This window comes from Mustela nivalis (genome assembly GCF_964662115.1).
Source record: "Mustela nivalis genome assembly, chromosome: 6".
Lineage (NCBI taxonomy): Eukaryota > Metazoa > Chordata > Mammalia > Carnivora > Mustelidae > Mustela > Mustela nivalis.
Window position 1 is genome coordinate 51,701,417 of NC_139025.1, and position 23,299 is coordinate 51,724,715.

The 23,299-nt window shown below is 35.9% G+C and overlaps 1 protein-coding gene across 1 annotated transcript in view; it reads left to right on the forward strand.

Annotated features, from left to right (window-relative positions):
• MDGA2 (MAM domain containing glycosylphosphatidylinositol anchor 2) overlaps positions 1 to 23,299 on the forward strand; it is a 996,453-nt gene extending 973,154 nt beyond the window's left edge. The window contains exon 16 of the mRNA XM_082735225.1: positions 23,249 to 23,299. Coding sequence (XP_082591351.1) covers positions 23,249 to 23,254 — 6 coding nt within the window. The 3' untranslated portion in view covers positions 23,255 to 23,299. The remainder of the gene's footprint in view (positions 1 to 23,248) is intronic.

Here is a 23,299-nt window from a genome sequence, read left to right on the forward strand (position 1 = left end):
TCATAGAGTCACAGGGGTCAAATAGAATCACTTGTAACTGACAAACCAGTTTATCATTTTCCTTTTCTTTAAGAGAGGATATTAAGACTAATACAAATGACATTATATTTTTAAAAACAGGGTAAGTGTATTTCCACGCAACTTCATGCCCAACTGCATTGAGTTTAGTTATGTTTATAACATCTATTTTCTTTACCTAGAAGACAGCTATTTTCTGTATTGAGGCAAAATTGAATCTTGAAGATCATTTCTTTATTTAAGAAATCTTAATTAGTAATTTTATCTATGTAAGATAGAATGTGAAAATGGTTATCCAACTACATGAAATCTTCATGCCTCTTCCTTTCAGTTATGTCTATGTATTGAAGACACATATTTGGAGGCTTACTGTGGCTGTTTACTTCAATTCTGTACTTCTCTGTGGGTAAATATGCATTTATTCAATAAACAATTATCTCCTGCTATGCGCCAGGATTTGGAATGGGCACTATTATTATGGGGGAAATATATGTCCTCTGCCCAGAATTACTTTCCAGTTAAAATGCATACATATTTGCAGGCAAGTTACATGAGAATGAAGTAAGTTCTTTTGAACAGTAAACAATAAAGTGCATAAGTGCAAGCTCTTCCTGGAAGAACTATAGATAACTTTACTTAACAGGTAACATTTGGTGATGCCTGGATGGCTCAGTCGGTTCGGGTCCTAGGGGTCCTGGGATCAGCCTGACTGGAGCTCCCTGCTCAGCAGAGAGTCTGCTTCTCTCTTTGCCCCTCCCCGCTTGTGCACATGAATGCTCTCTTTCTCTGTCTCTCTCTCAAATAAGTAAACAAATAAATAAAAAGGTAACATCTGATGTAATAGATGTGAAGAAATTTGTCTGGTGGACAGAGAGAGAATCCAGAGCATTCTGGACTGAAAAAAGTACATCTAACTCCTCCCAAAGCAGGCTATTCGAGATGAGAAAGGAGAGAGGGTAGGACCTTAGTTCATTTTATGATCTCACATAATATGTGGCACACCATTATTTCCACTTTAAAAAATTTGTTAGAATCAAGTTATTTAGTCCAGTCTACACACAAAAGTAAAGGAATGAAACTCTATTTTTTGAAGCAGTGTCAAAAACATGTGGACATATTTTCAATCATCACATGGAGTTAAAATGGTCTATAAAGCAGACAAAGTTTGCCCTTATGGAGATCATATTCTACTTCAGTAAGGTGAAAAAATCAACAAATAAAATCTCTAAACAACGTAATTTCAGATTGCTTTAAGTGTTGTGAAAGCAATGTACAGGTGTGTGTGTTATTGAGGACCAATCAAGGTAGACTTCTCCCTGTGATTAAGTGTGATTAAGAGATGAGGAGGAAGAGAAGCCATGTAAACAGCCTGTGAAAGAACTTTTCAGGGAGGAGGACCTACCCAAGGAACCAGCAAGGTCCTGAGGCATAAGTGAGGTAGGTAGCTTGAGGAGCAGAACAAAAGCCATTATTGTAGTAAGTGATTCCATTTGGGGAATAAGAAGTAGGAGAAGACAAGGTAATACAGTTGCTTTTTTGCTGTCCTAGGGAGGAAATCCTAATATCATTATATAAGAAGAAAATATTGAAGAGCTTATACATGAAAATAAAATGATCGACTCACATTTTAAAAACCAAAATAGGAGTAACATTCATAAAAATATACAAAACTCCATTTCGAATAAAATGAAATTATTTCTGTAGAACTACGTGCAAGGTACAATGTATACACTGTCAAACTCGAGTAGCAAGGTAAGATTCAATCTTCCCTCATCTTGGTCACAAATGTCAGCCAATGAACAAATGACAAAACAAGTTGCAAAATAAAAAGTGTGCATTTATTTGGGGTGTTAGGGATTGCAATCTAGGAGACACAGACTTGATTGAATTTGAAAGTGTTCTCTGGTGAGACAAAGAAGGTTAGAGTTCTTAAAGAGGAAAGGGGGAATTTATATAAATTGTTTTGAATGAAATGTGATTGGTGTTGGTATAGCTACAATTACATTATCTGTAATTGGTTGCTAGGGCTAGTGTTAGGTAGAAAGTCATTTATGTTCATTTTAACATACAGCAGATACCTTGACTTTTATCTGAGTTCAGTTTTATTCTGAGAATTTGAGACAGAAGCCATGCATAAGCCCCACTTGCTCAACTGTCCAATAATTTGGACAATTATTTCCAAAAAATATTTTAAACAACCACCTTAACAATGCTTATTCCATTTTACTCTCTCCATTATCACAAACAGTGACAAAATATTTTTTAGCTTGAGAAAAAGAGGAAGAACAGTCAAGGCAGACAAAACAATACATGCAATGTTTTTTGTTTGTTTGTTTTGTCTTTTTTTAAAAATCATGCATGCACTATTTTTATGTGAAATATTTTTTTAAATATTTTTTAAAATTTATTTGAGAGGGAGAGAGAGTGAGAAAATAAGAGCAAGGGACGGAGAAGCTGGACTCATTCCAAGGACCCTGGGATCATGACTGAGACACTTAACACTTAAGTCATCCAGGCACCCTATGTGAATTATGTTTTATATCAAATAAAACTCCTACATGTATCTAACTTTGTAACTTTCTGTTTTGATATATCACATTCACATCCAATAAGAATATCTGATATAGCAGCCATGACAATTTTCCTCTTCTTAAATTAATGGAATTACATACTGAGTCTTAGGGAAACAGCTGCACTTAAAACTCTCATACTGGCTTCATGAAAATTCTTAGAAAGCACTATCAAGGGCAAATTTGATGCCTTTAGAAATGCCAAGCATATGTGTTAACTCTAGAACTCATAGCTGCGTGCAGATGATAAAAGCAAACATGTGAAAAAGCACTCAAGGAATAAAAGCACAACATACATAACTATTTTTTTTTATCATTTTGAAATGGTAATGAGCCACAACTCATTATCAACTTGGAAATTCCTTTCTTTTGTAGTATTTCCCTGCTTCCTTCCCTCCTTCCCTGGCCCTTCATCTCTCTATGCCTTTCTTTCTTCTCTCCTTTTTATCTTTCTTTCTTTTCTTTTTCTTTTTCTTCTTCTTCTTTTTTTTTTTTTTTTTGCTCACCCTCTCCCTTTCATTCTCTTATTGTTTCTTCTGTTTCATCTTATTCCAAAGTACACTGAAGGGATCTCAACCATTCACTTAATTTAACATAAAAAAAAAAAACTTCAAAATAATTCAGCATTGATTTATACACACAACAAATATTTACTTGGAGTCTACCTTGTTCCAGGTATTCTGTCTGCCATGGATGCTAATGTAGTGATCAAATACAGGCAGCATCCTTTATGAAAACTGCAGCTAGAGTAGACAGATATTAGTTCACCTTCTAATTAATGTCTAATACCACACTGACATAATAGTTCTTAAGGCAAGGGAACTTTGTGTGTGGGAGTATATAAGAAAGGAATCTGACCAGAGTCATGGATTATTGCCTTTACTGAGGAAGAAATACTTAAAACTACAAAGAGTCAGATTTAATTAAGTGAAGAAAGATGAGGGAAACTATCCCAATCAATGACACATTATGCCCTAGGTCTTGTGCTGCTTAAGGAAAAAAGCGGGCAGTTGAGGAAGGGATTGCAAGAGAGAAACAAGATACATTTGAGGAATTAAAGAACCCTGCAGGCAGAATAGAGAGAAAGGTATACCATTTTATGGGATAATTCTAAAGTAGTTAGCGCCAAACCCACCTTCTGGGGTACTTGCTGATTTTCTCGTTATACTCCTTCATTCAAAAATGATAAAACAATTGAGAAACATGCACACAAATATGATATGGATACGATATTAACTTCATTGTTAAATAACCAGTTGGAGAACACAGCTTGAACCAGTTTTCTACCTGTTATATGTTGAATTGTACCCTCCATAAAGCTACACAGAATTCTTAACCTGATACTTCAGAATACGAATTTATTTGGAAATAGGATCATTGCAGATATAATTAGTTAAAATAATGTCTTATTGGCATAGAATGAGTCCTTAATCCAATATGACTCGTGTCTTTATCTGAAAGAGAGATACAGAGAAGAAAACGCCATATAAAGACACAGAGGCACACACAGAGAACATCATGGGATGACAGAAGTAGACATTTGGAACCATAGAACTATAAACCAAGGAACTCCAAGGATTAATGGCCACCATCAGAAGGTAGGAAGAAGCAAGGAAGAATTCTTCCCTACAGATCTCAGGAGGAACATGGACCTGCCAGCCCTTTTTTTTAATTCCAGACTTCTAGCTGCCAGAAGCTTGAGGCGATAAATTTATATTGTTTTAAGACACCTACTTTAGGGGGCTCTGGGTGGCTCAGTGGGTTAAGCCTCTGCCTTCGGCTCAGGTCATGATCTCAGGGTCCTGGGATCGAGCCCCATATCTGGCTCTCTGCTCAGCAGGGAGCCTGCTTCCCTCCTCTCTCTCTCTGCCTGCCTCTCTGCCTACTTGTGATCTCTGTCTGTCAAATAAATAAATAAAATCTTTAAAAAAAAAAACACCTACTTTGTGGTAATTCCTTATAATAGCCCTAGGAATCTAATTCAGTTCTCTAGTCTGCTAAGTCTCCACCTCTGGCTTTCCCATAAGGGGAGAATTGCATTTATTTTATTTGTGAGAGAATCAAAAAAGTGCGCAGAAGATGTGAAATATGTACACTCAGTCTCATCTCCAATCTTCTCAACCAGATAAAAACCACATCCTTGATGAACAGCAAGGGAAGGAGAATGAAGTGAGGGTAGAAACCACCCTCTCATCTTCCACAGGATGGACGTTTCTCTTTTATAGACTTAGCTGGTAATGAAGGAGGGTGGAAATGGTTTCCCTTTGGCCTTAGAGTCCTCAAGGATTTGGTGGTTTTATCTCGTCTGAGGTAATTAGAAGAGATTGACAATTTTGTGTGTGTGTGCTTTGTTTTGTTTTGGCAGAATTACAGTATAGAAGCACACAATTAAATTTTCATTTTGAAAAGATTATTTGCCTGCAGTGAGCATAATGGATTAGAGGACCCAGAGGGAATGTGGATAACTCAGTTTTAAAAGAGGGACGCTAGAAAACTGTCGTAAATGATTTTATTGGAAATGAAACAGTTTAAGAGAGATTTAAAGGCAAAAATCTTCACAATTTGATGACAGATTGAATGACAGTGAGCTGGAGGTGTTAGATACAGTAAATTATGGAGGAAATTTCAGCAAGGGAAAAAACAAGTGGCAAAAACAAGAAAAGCAAAACAACAAAAATAGGAAACAAAGGGTGAGATTAATTACACACAGGTTGCATGGTCCATGCCTCTTTCTCGATGTGGACTATATTATTACCTCTGAGGTTCTTAGAAAACTACACAAAGAAAGAACCACATAATGCCTTCAGAATTTATAGGTTAAAAGTGAATCATTTGTTTAAAAGAAGCATAAGAATTCCTGATGTTGAGACCCAAATGACAGTCTGTCCATGGATCTCTATAAAAAGGATATTTTATAATTCAGCAATAACATCCTGGCCAAAACCTTAGCAATAACTACATCAGCAAGAAGCTTATGCTCTGTTCAATCCAAGGGTAAAATTTTAAACTCTTATAGTGCGAAGTTTTTGCAATTTTTTGGCAATCCTGCATTAGCATTCACTCTCTCAATGAAGTGTTAAGTTGCAGTGGGGTTGGAGGCAATAGCTCTGACAAGAGAATAGAATCTAACTCTCCTGTGTGATTAAATGACTCACCAGACAGCTGAACTGGATGTAATGCTGGGCATTTGCTTGTGAAAGTTGAGACATTTAATAAGAACATGCATTGAGATGTATAACCAGAACAGTAGCTAGGCAGAAGAATGTCATACCACTGTCAGAAGATTTTTAAGATAACAGCCTTGTCTGGGTAAGAGATGCTTTAGAAAAAAGAAAAACAAGCAAAGAAAGGAAGGTGATTTTCCAGAACATAAATGAACAGAGAATGGGGGCCCTGACATTCTATGAATGATTAAACAAACAAACAAACAAACAAACAAAAAACTAGCCAAGGGGCACCTGGGAGGCTCAGTCATTTTAGCATTTAACTCTTGATTTCGGCTTGGGTCCTGATCTCAGGGTCCTGAGTTCAGGTCCCATGTTGCACTCCATGTTGGGGGTTGGGGAGGGGAAACCTACTTAAAACAAAGCAAAACAAAATAAAATCAAAACTGTAGCCCAAAAATAAATAAATAAATGATAAATAAATAAACAAGGCAACTCTTGTATAAAAGAAAAATAATTACCAGAGAAGGCAGTTTACAATGTGGTCACATCTTGTTTGAAAAGGTAAACACTTAGATAAATGGGATGGATATTTTTGGTAATTTGAATGCTTAACTGGATATGTAAGTATTTCCAAAAAATAAAATAATCTGATTTTCTGGTAAAGGGGCCAAGGGCAATCTAACCCATAATGTGCCACTTTGGAATACTGGTTGTTTTAAATAAAAGTTATTTAAGAGACAGCACCTGAAGAAAAACACTGAGACCCCCCTCTGTCCGCGTGAAAGCAGGAAATAAACTTCTTATGTGGAAGGTACTTTCCCTGTACCAAGAGTTAAAGAGACATCTTTATCACCAGAGGTAAGAAGTTTGAGCCAAGAAGGTTCTATAAACAACCCCTGTTACTTTTTATTAATTTATTAGCCCAGCCAAAATTCTGTTTAAAATTTCTTACTAATTAAAGCTCCCAAAGTTAAGTTTTCTTTGTCCTGTTAATTCTTTACAGATTTATTGTCTCTTTGTCTAAAAAACATAAAAACTGCCTGCCTCAGTTATTTCTTTAGATCTCAATTTCAATATTGGGCTTCCATGGGCATGTAATAAAACTTTGATGTTTTTGCTCCTGTTAATCCTTTTTATGTAAATTTAATTTTTACTCCAGCTGGAAGACCTTGAAGGGCAGAGGAGGAATGTTTCGTTCCCTTCCACTGGTAATGAAAATGAGAAACTGTTTTATATACCAGATAACCTAGTTTCAAATGAGAAACGGTTTTATATATCAGATAACCGGTGCTTGAATGGATCTGGTTTGTTTCATTTTCAGTGGATTTGTTTGTTTTATTTATTTTTATTTATTTATTTATTTATTTAAAAGATCTTTTTATTTATTTATTTGATGGAGAGAGAGAGATCACAAGTAGGCAGAGCAGCAGGCAGAGAGAGAGGGGGAAGCAGGCTCTTCGCTGAGCAGAGACCCCGATGCAGGGCTCGATCCCAGGACCCTGAGATCATGACCTTAGCTGAAGGCAGAGGCTTAACCCACTGAGTCGCCCAGGTGCCCCTTGGTTTGTTTTATTTCTAATGTTTAATATAAATATATGATATTTTAATGTTCACTATAACTAGACAAATATATATTTTTAATCTTTTTTTTTATGTTCAGTTAGCCAACATACAGATATATTTTGAAAACTACCTATATAAGATAGTTGGATATGTTGGAGGGGTTTCTTTCAGTTATAAGCAAAGACCCAACTGAAAGTAGGTTAAATAATAAGTCTTTGTTTTCTCATATAAAGAAGTCCAGAGGAAAGGTCATTGCAGCGTGAGTTAATTCAGGGATCAATGAAGTCCCAGTGTTTCTACCTTTTTCTTCTGCCATACCCAGCATACCGGTGATGTCTTACTCTGTTATTGTACAATAAGCTCCCAGGCAATTCCAGGCATCACATGCACGTGTAACATCATCCAGTGGGGTACTGGGAATTTTTTCCCTCACCTATCTCTTTTATCTAGCAAGAAAAACATTTCCAAGAAGAAGATTTCAATCTCATCTCTCATTGTTGAGGATTGGATACATATTCATGCATGAACCAATCAATGGCTACACTAAGAAGATCTTTACAATTGTTTTAGATCATTCCTTATTCACTCCAGGGCCTCAGGATAGGTGAGCCCTATATGTCTCTTCTGAAACACTGACTACATATCAGAAGACCACCCACACAAAATTCATGTGTTTCCAGTGAGGAAGAATAAAAGTAGAGGGTATGCCTACTGGGTTGGCAACCAAAAGTGGCTGCCACAGTGGGTGAAGGCATTCATTATAAGAAGTGAGATAGAATGACAAATCAAAGATTTCATAGATTTTTTTTTTATTTTGTTTCTGTTACAGGAGAAAAAAAAAATTATCCATGCTTGCTGGTTTAAGGAGATAGAAGAAGAGAATGAATCTAAAGGAAAGAATAAATGGATTAACTGTTATTCTAGGAGAGTAGCCAGGTCTTTGAAAAAAAAAAAAAGTAAACAAGCTCTTTGGTGATTGCTATTGTGCTGTCGTTCTGCTGTAAGGAGAAAGGCTTCTTGCTGATGGGAGGTCAAACTCTACCAAAAAGGGGCAGAATGCATTCTTTGTGTTTCTAGGAGGTGTTAGACATTTTCCAAGACCCTAAAATGAATCCTGAAAGATTAGGATAAAGGACAAGGATAGTGATCTCATTTTAAACGTTGATTACTGAGCCCTTCAAGTTAAGCTCCTCCAGGATGTAAAAACCTTAAAGAGAAATGATTCCAGTCTAAACTGATTTATATTAAATCATTTAGTTTCATAGGAATTCACTCAACTAGAGTTATTGCATGACACAGTTTCTCCAAAGATGTCCTGGCTTATGTGGTCTGGGCTGGCATAATTCTTTTTTTTTTTTTTTTTAAAGATTTTATTTATTTATTTGTCAGAGAGCAAGGGAGCACGAGCACAGGCAGACAGAGTGGAAGGCAGAGTCAGAGGGAGAAGCAGGCTCCCTGCGGAGCAAGGAGCCCGATGTGGGACTCGATCCCAGGACGCTGGGATCATGACCTGAGCCGAAGGCAGCTGCTTAACCAACTGAGCCACCCACGCGTCCCAATAATTCTTTAATAGCTTATATTTTTTCCTCTTAAAATTGTCCTGATTGCTTACTCTATCAGAACAAGGAAGATGTTCATATGCGTGGTAACTAAAAACAAACAAATGTCCACTATGCTGTAGGTCAAAATGTTACCATAAATCCAATCAGGTTTGATACTCTAGCAAGGGATTAAAAGAGTCAAGAGCATCTACACTACTGAGCAGGAAGGAAGTTCTGTGCAAGCCATCTGTTTTTTCTATGATAGATGTCACTTCTTAATGGATTAGGTTAGCATACTGACCACCTTGCCTCTCAACAACACCCTTCCTTTTGTCGCTGAGAAATGGAATGTCCTCAGAAATCATTCCTATTCCAGTCTCATGACATGCTCATCAAGTTTCTGATCTATAGTAATCTGATTTATGTATTAAATAAATTTCTCTGTTGAGCTTCAACCTAGAAAACAAAGGCTATGAAATATAAATCTCCAACTTACTATCGGATATCTCAACCCGGATATATTTTATTAAATTACTCATTCAGTTGTCAGAAAAATTCAGTTCCTTACAATTATAAAAGTGGTTCCCAATTTTCTTCCTGCCACCACCTCCCAGAATATGGAAATGGTTGCGTTTTTTTCCTTCTTCAGATTATCCTGAGGGCAATTTGGCATTTAGACCACTAGGTATTCCTAACTTCATAGGACCCAATTTCCAATTTCCAATTTCATTGGACCTATTGGTCCTATTTCATTGCTCCTATTTCCAATTTCATAGGACCCATCTTCTCTGAAAAACAGTTGTCATCCAATAGGTAAATAAGGTAAAAGTTGGTTAGAAAGCATAAAGAAAACATATGTTTTGAAAAACTAATGCTGGGTGGGAGAGAGAATTCACCAAAGCAAAGAATTTCAGAGGATAACTGGTAGTATCATCAATTTGTGGTGACTATAAACTACGTATTTGGGGATATCTATAATCTATACTTATATCTGTATTTTTTCCCTAGCAGCACTACCCAACCTGGAGTCGAAGTGATGCAGATAGATTCTAAGATAGATTTAAGAGTGAGTTGTTTTCAGAGTTGAGGTGGTGAAATCAGAAAGAAAGTACTTTGAGACAGCTAATTTAAGTGGTTGACGATAGTACTAGGCTCTAGAGGAGATTTGCTCAAAGGTGACTAAACGTGAAAATGTGTAGAAATCAAGGGACTTAGGTTCTGTAGAACAAGGTGATGGTGATGAGAAAATTGGCTTTAGAGGAGATTGTTATTGGTTCTTGGAATATGGACGTGAAAAAAAATTAGGATAACAAAAGCTCTAAGAAAATCCCGGTTTGTCTCCAGAATGGTGTGGGCATATACTGATGAAGTTAACGGATTAAGTTTCCTGCTATTTGATGTGTTAAGAGAACCAAGACTATTCTTAACCTTGGGTTCGCCTTATATAGACTTACAGATGTGCATTTTCTGGGGAGAGCCATAGCTATCATCAGGTTTTCGAAGGCATTTATATGCACCAAAATGTTAAGACTGAACTTGATTTTTAGATGAGGCTGTATTTAATGAAAATTTCGTTTCCAAAATATCTGTGATTTTTCTGCATATGGACTATAAATATCTTATTTCATGCCTGTGACCTATTACCTGCTGTAGCTTTATTAGTTACCCTTGAAAGGTCAGAAGGAATTTTGAACAGGGCCTGGGACATATTTGTTTTGCTCTTTTTTTCTTCAGCAGTCAATTTTATTTTTTCAGAAACGTGGCATTAGACTTGTAAGAGGTAAAAAAGTCACATTTTTTTTGAAACATCAAATTTTAATGAGACATGCAGTGTTTATTTATGAGAATATATTTAATCGGAAACTGCCCAAAAGTATCTTATTGAAAATGGATCTGAATCAAATAATTTCCTATATTCTCCTTTATTTAAATTAATTGGGTAAGAAGTTAATTCTGAAATCCGTTAGATGTTTATAATAAGATGATATAGGAAGAGGTATACTAAGTAGAAATTTCTTACAGATATATCCTCTTAATCTGATTCTGAGAACTTTTAAAGGCTTTCCTTTAAGTTTCAAAACTTGGTTTTATTAATTCACTGAAATAATAGATGAATATGGAACCTAGAGGAGCATACCGTTACTTGAAAATACGTGAGACATTTCTTATTGTCTACCTTTATGGAAGAAGAAATTTAGGATGAATTTGGATTTTATAAGCGGTTTTATAATGGGAAGAAAATGATTCTCATAAAAGGGAAAGAAGTGATCATTTGTAAGCTTGAAATGAAACATTTAGAAAGCTTACCTTTTGTAACGAAAATGTAATCCTAAAATTGACAGTTGATTGATTTTACAAATACCTCAGTGTATGGAAATCCATCAGGAAAATGACAAAATGATAAAAGAGAATGTTGCACAGGAATATTAGTGAAGATTGAAACTCCTGCTAAAAAAGCCATCCTACTGCTGAGAACATCATTAGAGCTATTAACCAACCAGTATGCAATGCCAAACCCACATACTTGTAGTGATTGATTAGAAAGTAACTGAATTTATACTCTGTGCACTGGGCCAAAAGAACAGAAATAATATAAACTTGCTACAAAGTACCAAGTTCTTTATATATAATATATATCAAGGGAGCTTGTATATTTAATGCAATGAAAAAGTGAAATATTTCAAAAGAAAGTCACCAAGATTTTTAAGGAAGAAGAAATAAATTAAAGTAAGACATAAAGAGGAATAGGGACCAGTGATGGAGGAAAAGGACATGAGCACCTTATATATTTTATTACCTATCGTTACTTTGATTATAATACCTAAAATTAATTGAGCACTTTCTACTTGTCACCGTTCAAAATATTGTTTATACATTAATCACCACAATTCCACAAAGTGTTAAGTAATGGCTGGCTCATTCTATAAATAAGGACTCAGAGGCAAAGAGCAGGTAATTAACTTTCCCAGTGACATATGGTCAGTAAATGGCAGAACAAGGACATGATGCCAATCTAATTGCAGGACAGATGTTTTTTTGCCACTCTACAATGATGGGCCTGATCACTGCCTGTCCATAATATAAACTTATTTTAGAAATATATACTCTATCCAAATCTAAGAAATTTAGGAAGCAAGCATGATCATAAATTGTACATTACTGGTACTTTTTAGGTGGTACTCTTGTATTACATCTTTCCAAGAATACAGAAAAAAACCTGTGTATTTTTATTTATTAATTTATTTATTTGACAGAGATCACAAGTAGGCAGAGAGGCAGGCAGAGAGAGAGGAAGGGAAGCAGGCTTCCCGCTGAGCAGGGAGCCCGATGTGGGGCTTGATCCCAGGACCCTGAGATCATGACCTGAGCAGAAGACAGAAGCTTTAACCCACTGAGCCACCCGGGTTCCCCAGTGTGGTGTTTTTTTTTTTTTAAGATTTTTTTTTTAAATTTATTTATTTGACAGAGAGAGAGAACACAAGTAGGCAGAATGATAGGCAGAGGGAGAAGCAGGCTCCCCACTGAAGAACCCCAGTGGAACTGATAATCATGAGGTGAGCCAAAGGCAGATGCTTAACTGACTGAGCCAACCAGGCACCCCAAACAGTGTGCATTAAAAATAAAAAATTCATTATAAAATGTCAAATTCTTGTAAAGAGTTATGCATATAAGAATAAAGCAAATGTGTGATATTTATAAAGAATCAATAGAAGAATTTCCTAGTTATACCAAATAATACAAATCCAGGTCTTGATTTAAACTTACTCAAATCCCAACTTTGCCACTTAAAAGTTGTGTGAACTGAGATGAGCCATTTAGTCTCAATGAGTTCATGTGTTAAAGTAGAACCGTAAATTAATTTACATAACAGGGTTTATTGACAATTCCATGAGTTAATCTATTGAATGTTTAGCAAAATACCTTACAAATAGTAAGCAATTAAAACAACCACCATAATTAAAAACAATAAAATAAGTGGTTATTTTATTTTTCTGTTGTATTTAAACATGGATATGCAGATAGGAGAATACTCATAAGCCAAGATGCAATTTAAAAAATATATTACATTATGGACATTGGGGAGGGTGTGTGCTTTGGTGAGTGCTGTGAAGTGTGTAAACCTGGTGATTCATAGACCTGTACCCCTGGGGATAAAAATATATGTTTATAAAAAATAAAAAGTTAAAAAAAAATAAAAATAAACAAAATAAAAAACAAATACAAACACTAAAAAAAATATATTACATTCACTGAATTTTTCTTACTCATTTTTTAATGTTAAAATTAAGGGAAGAATAGGTAATAATGAATGACATGGTCAAAGAGCTCTCGGCCAATAAAATATTTTAACATGCACAAAACACACACACAAAAAAATTAGTTCATTCTCATAGACTGGAGAATTTTTGGTACCAAAAAAGAAAAATATTTTGGACCAAATAAGAAAATTTAATTTGATATTTAAGTTTTACTGAAATGCATATCAGTTTACAACATAGGTAAGTAGACTTCACCAAATTATTCTACAGATTGTTCTATAATAAATACTTAAATAAACAGACTTGATTGGCAGTTAATATTTCCCCAAACTAAGCTTTATCTTTATGCTTTATAGGTTTTTTAAAGAATATTTCAATCTGTACATATTAACAAAAATGACATCGAGTAGGTCAATCCCACAGTATTTTTTCCTTACTGTAAACATTTCAGTCTTTGAGTTCTACTAAAATGAAATATTTAAAATTTTATCTAATATTAGCATGAAAGAGCTTTGTATAAAAATGCCCTATACAGAATATGTTGTCTAGCCTATATTTTAATATATCTGCTGAGTCTTTTGCCTTTCAGTTCCATTAGTGGAACATCAGATCAGATTTTGCAAAAACACCAGTAAACAAAACCCCATGTTCACACTGGAATAATTTATTCTTAATCATAAATCCTGCTTAACCTCTATGGTACCCAAGGCTATCCATGCACTGTATTTTATGCTTATACTTTCTTAAAACTTTGATTTAGTTTATGCCTAATATTAGTTTATGTTTCATATTAAAGATTAGACTAAATGTATGAATGTGATTCAGTTTTGGCAAATAATGTAAATTTAAACCTCACAGAGAATTCCAAAGCATTTTTTATGACTCATTTCTAAAACATAATTTTGCTCCTTATAATTATTCAGTAGTCATATAGATACAACTTTAACTTCCTTTGACCAAATAGAAAAGTGCAAGTAGCACAATGACAAAGGTGATTAATTTTTTTTTAAAGATTTTATTTATTTATTTGACAGACAGAGATTACAAGTAGGCAGAGAGCAGGCAGAGAGAGAGAGGAGGAAGCAGGCTCCCCACCGAGCAGAGAGCCCTATGTGGGGCTCGATCCCAGGACCCTGAGATCATGACTTGAGCCGAAGGCAGCGGCTTAACTCACTGAGCCACCCAGGCGCCCTGTATGGCTTTTATTTATCTTGTAGTTTATAAATCTAATGAGTGAAAATCAAATTTTGAGCAGAATGTCTAATTTTCATAAGAAAAACTACCCCAATTATTAAGAAGTAGAGAATTATTCAAACAAATATTATGTATAGAGATATAATAATAAATCATTCTTTCAAAATAAAAAAAGTTGTCCAAATAATCTGTAATTATATTAATGTTTGTGTTCTCTTCATAATAATTATTTAATGTTGACATTCCTTCATGTGAACTTCTGCTACACTGATAAATATGCCCCATCACTAGTAAATATGCCCCCTTGATATGCATATTCTTTTACATTGTATTTTAAAAGATTTTTATTTACTTGAGAGAAAGAGAGAGAGAGATAGCGGGGAGGGAGAGGAAGAGACAGATGTAGAAGGAGAGAGAGTCTTAAGCAGACCCCTCACTGAGTATAGAGCTCCACCTGGGGCTCAATCACAGGATCCTGAGATCACAATCTGAGTGGAAACCAAGAGTTGAACATTTGGGCCACCCAGGCTCCCCACAGATGTCTGTTATTTCAGATGGGTTAGGCCTTTTTAAAAGCAATTATGAAAAACAGCAGTCAAGATGACAGAAAAGGTATTCTAGCCAGGAAAAAAAAAATGAGTAAATCATTCTTACTGTGGGCTAAATTGGTATGCTATAGGAAAGTCAGTGGGCTTGGCTGAATCTTCTTTTTATGATAGATCCAGCTCATTTCCTTTACTTTTGCCTGTTCCAGGTTTTCACTACAGGCCCACCAGAGGGGCTCACACTCAGCCTGTATCTTGCCAAGTCCCAGAACAGAAAGGGGAGCTTACTGAGGAAGGCAGGATATAAACTGCAAACATTCCCTTTCTCCATCCAAAGTACATCTTTCCTCAGCTGAGGACTCCGCGTACCCAGTAGGCCTAGTGTATTGCCTTTCTAGGCCACAAATCCTCCTTCCACATATAACACATTTTCCTCAAAAATAAATCATATAACACAGAGCAGTATAAATATTATACTTCTAATCCTACTGCACAGAGAAACGCTGTTACTACTTTGTTGCATATTCCTATTCTTTATAATATATACACAACACACACACAAACACACACAAGCCATATCATATACCCCAAAATACTGCTTTAAGTTGGATTCTCCCATAAACAGACCCTGATTGAAATTTGGAGAATAAATCATTTTAGTTTGAAGGAGAACCCAAGAGTACCCATAGAGGAGAAGAGACATGTGGACAGGAAATTCTACTGGGGGGAACTAATGGGTAAGTTATCACTATGGGAGACCAAGTGTCAGTCCTGCTGGGAACCTCCTGGGAACTGTAGTGAACATAGCTTGGAGTTATCCCCCACAATGAGTGTGTAACCAGAAGTACTGATTCACAAACTCTCACCCAATGTTAGTTGTGGGCTACCCTCAACGGTCTGAACTCTCGGCACTCCAGACTTGCCCTGCATATTCCTGATGCCACAGAAAGGCCTCAGGCAATTGGAGAAATCAGCTGGACAGTACCCGATGATGGTGGGGAAGGGCAATCCAGTATACCTCTACAATAATCCAAATAGTTCTTATATTGATTAATTGTATAAGCTTTTGTATCAGTATAGCCTTATTTTTCTTAATATAGTTTTAACATCCTTATCACTATAATAGCTTCATAACAGGATATTACTATACTATGCATTTTCTAGTCGCTACTGTAGGAAATATAATTTTTCCATAAATTTGCTATTTTTTTAATTAACAATACACCAACTTGTTTATCATGTCTTTTTTTTAATCATTTCTTTAGAATTAAACCTTAGAAGTAGAATAGTATTTCTATACAATAGTATAGAGTCAGTTTGCACATTATAAATTTGACCAACATTTCCTCATTACCCATTCTAAAAGATGTACTGGTATATACTCCCACTAATAGAACAATTAAATGCCTGCTTCCCCACATCTTTCCCATTGGTGTGTTTTATCAACCTTTCTAAACCTTGCCTGCTTTTTTCTTTTAAATCTGTACTTAGTCATACGATGAAAGGCCAATTGCTCATTTATTCTGTTACCAAGTTATCTATCAGGATGTTAGGTTTCTCTTCTGTACGAGCCCTGACGAAACTCTTGTGCCTTCACTGATGACGTCCTATAAAATCTGAAGAACTTAATGCCATGGTTCTGACATTCAGTATCTTCATCTATAATTTGAAAAGGTGCTGCTACACTTTCTCTAGCTAGACTCTCCCAAGGCAAACATTAATGACTGATCTTGCCAGCTGGTCTCTTGCTGAACCCAAAAGTGCCTTTGACACTTTTAATACCAGTCATCTATATTTTCCTGTGCTGCTGAAGTTGACTATGTAGATGAAGCTTAGATGTCATCCTCAGGTAAATAACACCCAAGACACATTTGTTGTTTTCAGTCTTACACCTTTTACAACTGTATACTTTTAAAATTCAATGCAAAATGTGTTTTTCTAGGCACTGATCAAAATTTTGCTTTAAGATTTTATTCATGGGTATGATACAGAAACATTTCTAATCACTAGTGTGAATATATGCCACTATTTCACTGGGATGTTTGCAAACAGTATCCAAGCAATAGTTACTCGCTTTAACGTTTTTAAACTCTAACATATTCCTAAGCTTTAAGAACATTCAGATATATTTTTTAAGATTTTATTTATTTATTTTACATTGAGGGAGGGAAAGGGAGAGGGAAAGAGAGAGTGAGAGAAGCAGACTCCCCAATGAGTGTGGAGCCCTACGCTGGGCTTTATCCCATGATTATGAGACTATGATCTGAGCCAAAATCAAGACTCCAACACTCAGCCAATTGAGGCACCCAGGTGCCCTAGAGCATTCAGAACAATCCGCTTTCCTACCATTTGTGGGTAGAAAGTTTCTGAATAACAAGAAATATTTTAACACTATGTTTTGTTGGGGATATATCTTAAAAGTTGTACACCCTAGGAACTATTTTGTTAATTTGAGTTGTACCATCCAAAATATCCTGTGACAATGAGGAAGTTTCTATCAAAATGTATGATTACTATTCATTCAAAAAGGAATAAATCTTATTAAACTGGTGTGACATTTGATATCATTAAAATTAAGTAGTCTTGGTTAGATGCACTTGGAGACAGATTAGGTTCTATTTGTGGATCTTCTCTGCCTTTTGTACCTGGGTTAAGTATTAAAGCAAGGCAGTTAGCATAAAGTATTAATCTTGAGTTAGTTAATTAATATATCGCTCAAAACATTTACAATCCAACAAGATAATGTACCACTTCTTATAAATATATACCTTCATTTCAGTTGGCTAACACATTCACAAAATAAGCTCTAAATTCAAAAGTCAAAATTCAAAACTCCCATTATATAACTTATCTCAAATAGGTAGAAGTCCCATCTCTTCAATTTTTTTCTTTCTAGTTCTTTAGGTTCAGTATCTGAAGTCTTTCCAGTATAAGTTAAAATTTTAAATTGACTTCTCTTTTTCCTGAATAAGAACTCTTTGAAGCCATTCACTCTAAAACTGTTAAATGACAGAATAAATACTGTCTGCTCCCAAGTGAAAGTACTTGACTTTATCAGAATTAGATAGCTATCACCACTAAGAAAAAGTCTCACTCTCCCTGGTAGTCAGGTCTGAATAACCTGCAGAGTCCTTTCCTGACCCTGCTCTTAGTTCTAACTAAAAAGGAAACTTTCTCAAATATGTCACTCTGCCACCTGTCACTCTACCTCCCTTTAACAGGGATGACCAAACACCCATCTACTGTATGCCAGAAATACCGTGTTATTCCTCCCTCTCCAGCATCTCCATTGGAGAAAAAAAAATTTTTTTTTTCTTAAAATTCTGTTTGTGATTATCTAAGCTCGGTTGAAATAAAAGACATAAATTTGACAGCAGTGTCAATCTGTGTGGAAGATTTTTCCTCTATTAAATATATTCTTATTTTATTCCTTTTGTCAAACAGCTCAGATAATTGTGTTTTAAGTAGAAAGAAAGATATCATGGATAAAAAATTATCAGTATTAATTAATACAATCCAGCCAGAATAATATTTTGATTTTGTTCTGTTTTAGCCACTACAAACTATTGCTCTACATTGCCCCTCCTCCCACCCACAACATGCTATGAGGTATTGGTTCATGGGATTTTGTAGGCTGAGAAGCACTACAGCCTGCAGATGGCAAGATGGAGACCCAGGACAGCTAATGGTGTAGTTCCAGTCAGAGTCCAAAGACCTGAGACCTGAGAACCTGATGATAGTACATTCCAGTCTGAAAACTGGCAGGCTTGAGACACCAGGAGAGCCAGAGTTTCAAGTATAGTCTGAAGGCAGGGAAAAAAACAAACAAACAAAAAAAAAAACTGATGTTCCAGCTCAGTAGTCAGAGGACAAGTTCCTCTTTCTTCTATTTGGATGGTTAGTCTTTTTTTTTTTTTTTTCTCCCTATTTGGGCCATCAGCTAATTGGGTGAATGTCACCCACATTAGGGAAAGCAGTCTGCTTTATTCAGTCTACCAATTCAAATGTTAATCTCATACAGAAACACCCTCACAGACACACCCAGAACAATGATTCACAAATATCTTGGCACCTTGTGCCCCAGTTAAGTTGACAAATAGAACAAATCACTGTACCATATCTCATCTGGCCTGAATAAATAATCTAACAGGAAACAAGTACATCACTCTTCTTTTTACCCCTGATGTGAAGAAAGTTTTATTTTTTGTTGTTGTTGTTGTTTTAGTTTGAAATTTTTATTTAAATTCTAGCCAACATATTAACATACAGTGTAATATTAATTTCAGGAGTAGATTTAGTGATTCATCACTTACATATACAATACCCAGAGCTCATCATAGCAAGTGTCCTCCTTAATACCCATTACCCATTTAACCTATCCCCCCAATCTCCTTCCAGCAACCTTCAGTTTGTTCTCTATAGTTAAGAGTTTCTTATGGTTTGTCTCTCTTATGTTCATCTGTTTTGTTTCTTGAATTCCACATATGAGTGAAATCATATGGTATATCTCTTTCTCTGATTTATTTCGAGTAGGATAATTCACTATACATCTATCCACAAATGGCATTTGCCACAAACGGCAAATGTCAAGGTTTCATTCTTTTTGATGGCTGAGTAATATTCCATTATATATGTATGTATGTATGTATGTATGTATGTATGTATGTGTATGTGTGATACTCACACCATCACCTCTTCTTTCTCCATTCATCAGCTGATGGACATTTGGGGCGTTTCTGTAATTTAGCTATTGTTGATAATGCTGCTATAAACATTGGGCTGCATGTATCCCTTTGAATCAGTATTTGTGTATCATTTGGATAAATACTTGGTAGTGCAATTGCTGGGTTGTAGGATAACTCTATTTTTAACCTTTTGAGAAACTTCCATACTGTTTTCCAGAATGGCTGCACCAGTTTGCATTCCCACCAAGAGTGTAAGAGGGTTCCCCTTTCTCCGCATCCTCACCAACATTTGTTGTTTCTTCTGTTAGTTTTAGCCATTCTGAGAGGTGTAAGGTGGTATCTCACTGTTGTTTTGATTTGTTTTTCCTGATGATGAGTGACGTTGAGCATCTTTTCACATGTCTGTTAGCCATGGATGTCTTCTTTGGAAAAATTCGTGTCTTCTGCCCTTTTCTTAAATGGATTATTTGTTTTTTAGATGTTGAGTTTGATAAGTTCTTTATAGATTTTGGATACTTTAGGAATTTTCTTATACCTGCCTTTTTTGTTTGCTCTTATATAAAATGTGACAGACTGTATGAAGTTCTGGTCCTAATATATTATAAAAGTCAAGCAAAGCTTATGGGGAAAATACACTGAAAAGAATCAAGGTAACAGAGCAGCTTTTGATAAGGCTATGTTGAAAATCTAGGACTCCTCATTTTTGGAAGAGTAAATAGAATTTATGTCAACTATAAACTAGAAGGAATTGTTAGGAAGAAAAGGCAAAACGAGGATTTGGTTTGAATCTTGAAGAAGTAATTTTAAGGCAAATACAAGGAGGTGCTACTCGCCTAACTGACATGTATCATTTCATTCTTTCTATGTATACAGATATAGCTGGACCCTGGGGGGATTTTTACCAGTAGAAAGTGAATTTGAGTACCCTGAGAAATATGGAAATTGTATATACTCAAGTGTTATTTCAACATTATTACATTAGTGAAAATATAAAATTAAAAAACATTCAAGACTTGTTATCTTAATTAATGGAAGGCAGATTATCAAAGGAAGTCAGGAGATCAATATCTCTAAGCCTTTTTGTTAGGTCATGGGAAGAAAATATAGCACAATGGAAGGGCTTTGGGTATAAACTAGATTTTAGCCCAACCTTGCCATCTGCTAGTTGTGTGATCTTTAGCAAATAACTTAACCTCTAGTAGCTTCAACAGCTTTCTCTGTAAATTGGAGATAATATATCTAGCATTTAAGGCTATTGTAAAGACTAGAGATAGAAAAGGTAAAATAGCTAGCTACATACTTTGGTACATAACAGATGTAAGAAAATGATTTTTTTTTTTAAAGATTTATTTATTTGAGAGAGAGAGAGAAAGAGAGAGTACATGAATGGGGGAAGGGGCAGAGAAAGAACCTCAAGTAGACTCTCTGCTGAGCATGGAACTGATGTGGGGATTGATCTTAGGACCCTGGGATAAGGACCTTGAAACCATGACCTGAGCCAGAACAAGAGCAGGTGCTCAACCAACCGAGCCACTCAGGCACCCCAGTAAGTGATTATTTTTTATTACTGCTTTGTTAGAGGCAGAATGACAGTGAGGTGGACACTTGATACAAATTTGTGTGGTGATGATCATCTTCTTGCAGCATTCCTCATAACTCTGTACGTGGACTACACAACTTCGATTTCTTGCATGTCAGTGCATTATGTTTAACTCGTGGCAGTTAGTCACATCGTGACAGATCTTTTTTGTCTCTCCCATTCCAACTCCTGCTCTTATATTAACTCATATACTGGTCACATACTAATTTTTATCTTTACAGCTCCTGCCAGATAACTGCAATGGCTTCATATTATGCTTATAATTGTTTCTAAAAGGCACAATTCTATTTTGCCAAAACTAAAGTCTTACTTTGTGGAAGTTGGCAAGGATGGAAGAGTGTCGGGAAAGAATGAAGATGGATGGGGAAAGGTCCATAGATAAGTCAGAGTGGAGGTGAGGGAGTGGGTGGGCAGTGGACAAGTGGGGGACACAGGAAGAGCAAAAACAAAACTCACATCCTGGTTACAGAATGTAGCTGCTTAGACCCACCTGAACCTTAACCTCTCAGGGCATCCATGAGTAAAAACAACACGTACAAAACAATCAAAAATATAGTCACTTTCTGATCCATCTGAGGTTTCAAATATAGAGGCTAGGCGGACCTACTTTGAGAAGGATGACCCATTATTTAAAGATATCCTAGTTGGGCACCGTGCGTGAAGAAGCATCAGTGTCATCACAGTCGTTAATTTATACACCCAAGCCCCAACACACGATCATGAAGCTTTCTTCACATTAGTGTTTAATTAGGTGCCAAGAGTGCTGACATGGCTAACATAGTAGGAAATGTGGAGATGGGCTGGGGAGAACTTAGGATCTCTGCAAGCTAGTCAGCTGGTGTGGAAGCTGTTTTGCTGCATTGGCTCATCTAGCAGGGCTTGAGAGCTACTTACAAAGCCACTCACTTAAAGTAGATGCACTGCTGAGGTGAGTTTCCTTTTAAACCTACCCAATTTCTTACTTTTAGAAAAATTTTTATTGAAGTATAATATTCATGTTAAAAAGTGCACACGTAGGAGCACACCCCTGCCAGTGCTTTCAGAATAAGAAATAGAACATTACCACCCTGCGGAAGTACCCTGTATATCTCCCAGTCACTAACTGCCCCTGGGAAAAGGGTAACCATTATTCTAGCATCTAGACAGATAGGTTAGCTTTGCCTATTTTTGTACTTATTAATTTAAATGGAAAATATGCTAATTAAAAATGTTTCTAATAGTACCATAGTTCGACTCTGCACTCTGTCACAGTTCTTAAATAAGTTCCTCAGCCCAGATTACTTTTTCTTGCTCTTACATAGGATTCTCATTTTTCTAGATATGGTCTCTCTTACTCTGTACTGTCTTATTTGGCCACTTCCTTATCATTTACCTTAAAACTTGCTGGCAGATTGGATCCAGCATCCTAAATCTGAAGTTCCTTCCCTTTGTCACTAGCGTATTGCAGGCCCTGTGCTCTTCCTCTTTCCCAAATGGCTGACTGAATCTCCCCAGTCAGTGAAACTTATCCCACCAACAAGGTTGAAAATGATCTTTGTCCAGATTTGACTTTAAGTCTACTGATGTATTTCTTAGTTGCTCAGCACTAAGTCCAGGCAAATTTCTCCCCTCACCCCTTTCATCTAGGTAACACGAGCCTGAATGAAATGTAGAGAATCTTGTTCATGAATCACTCCTTCCACACCTTCTTAGGGTATATGGGATATACTAGTAATTATTAGTAATGATAATTAAAATCACCATGAGTTGTTAATAACACATTAAAGTGAAAAAAGAACAAATAATAGGTGTGATGTTTATCCAATCCATTCTCCTCAGAAAGACTTGAGCATAATGCCAAAGTTCTTGAAAGTATAAGATATGTCAAGTAAGACCAACGGCAAAAAGTAGAACTAGTCTGCAATCTTCCACAAGAGGTGAGGTGCTGAGATGAAAAAATATTACCATGAGCTACAGAACTTCATACCTGTCAAACATATAAAGTAATATTTATCTAGCTAAGGTAGTTCCCAGAAATGATAGAAAAGACTCATAGTTTATTTGTTCCCGGAGAGCAAATATATGTTTTTTGTAAGAAAAGCTGACTCTAACTTCTCTCCCTTTTAGATTTAGGACTTTTTAAATAGTCTCCAATCTGGGCTTCCAGAAATAAGTGGA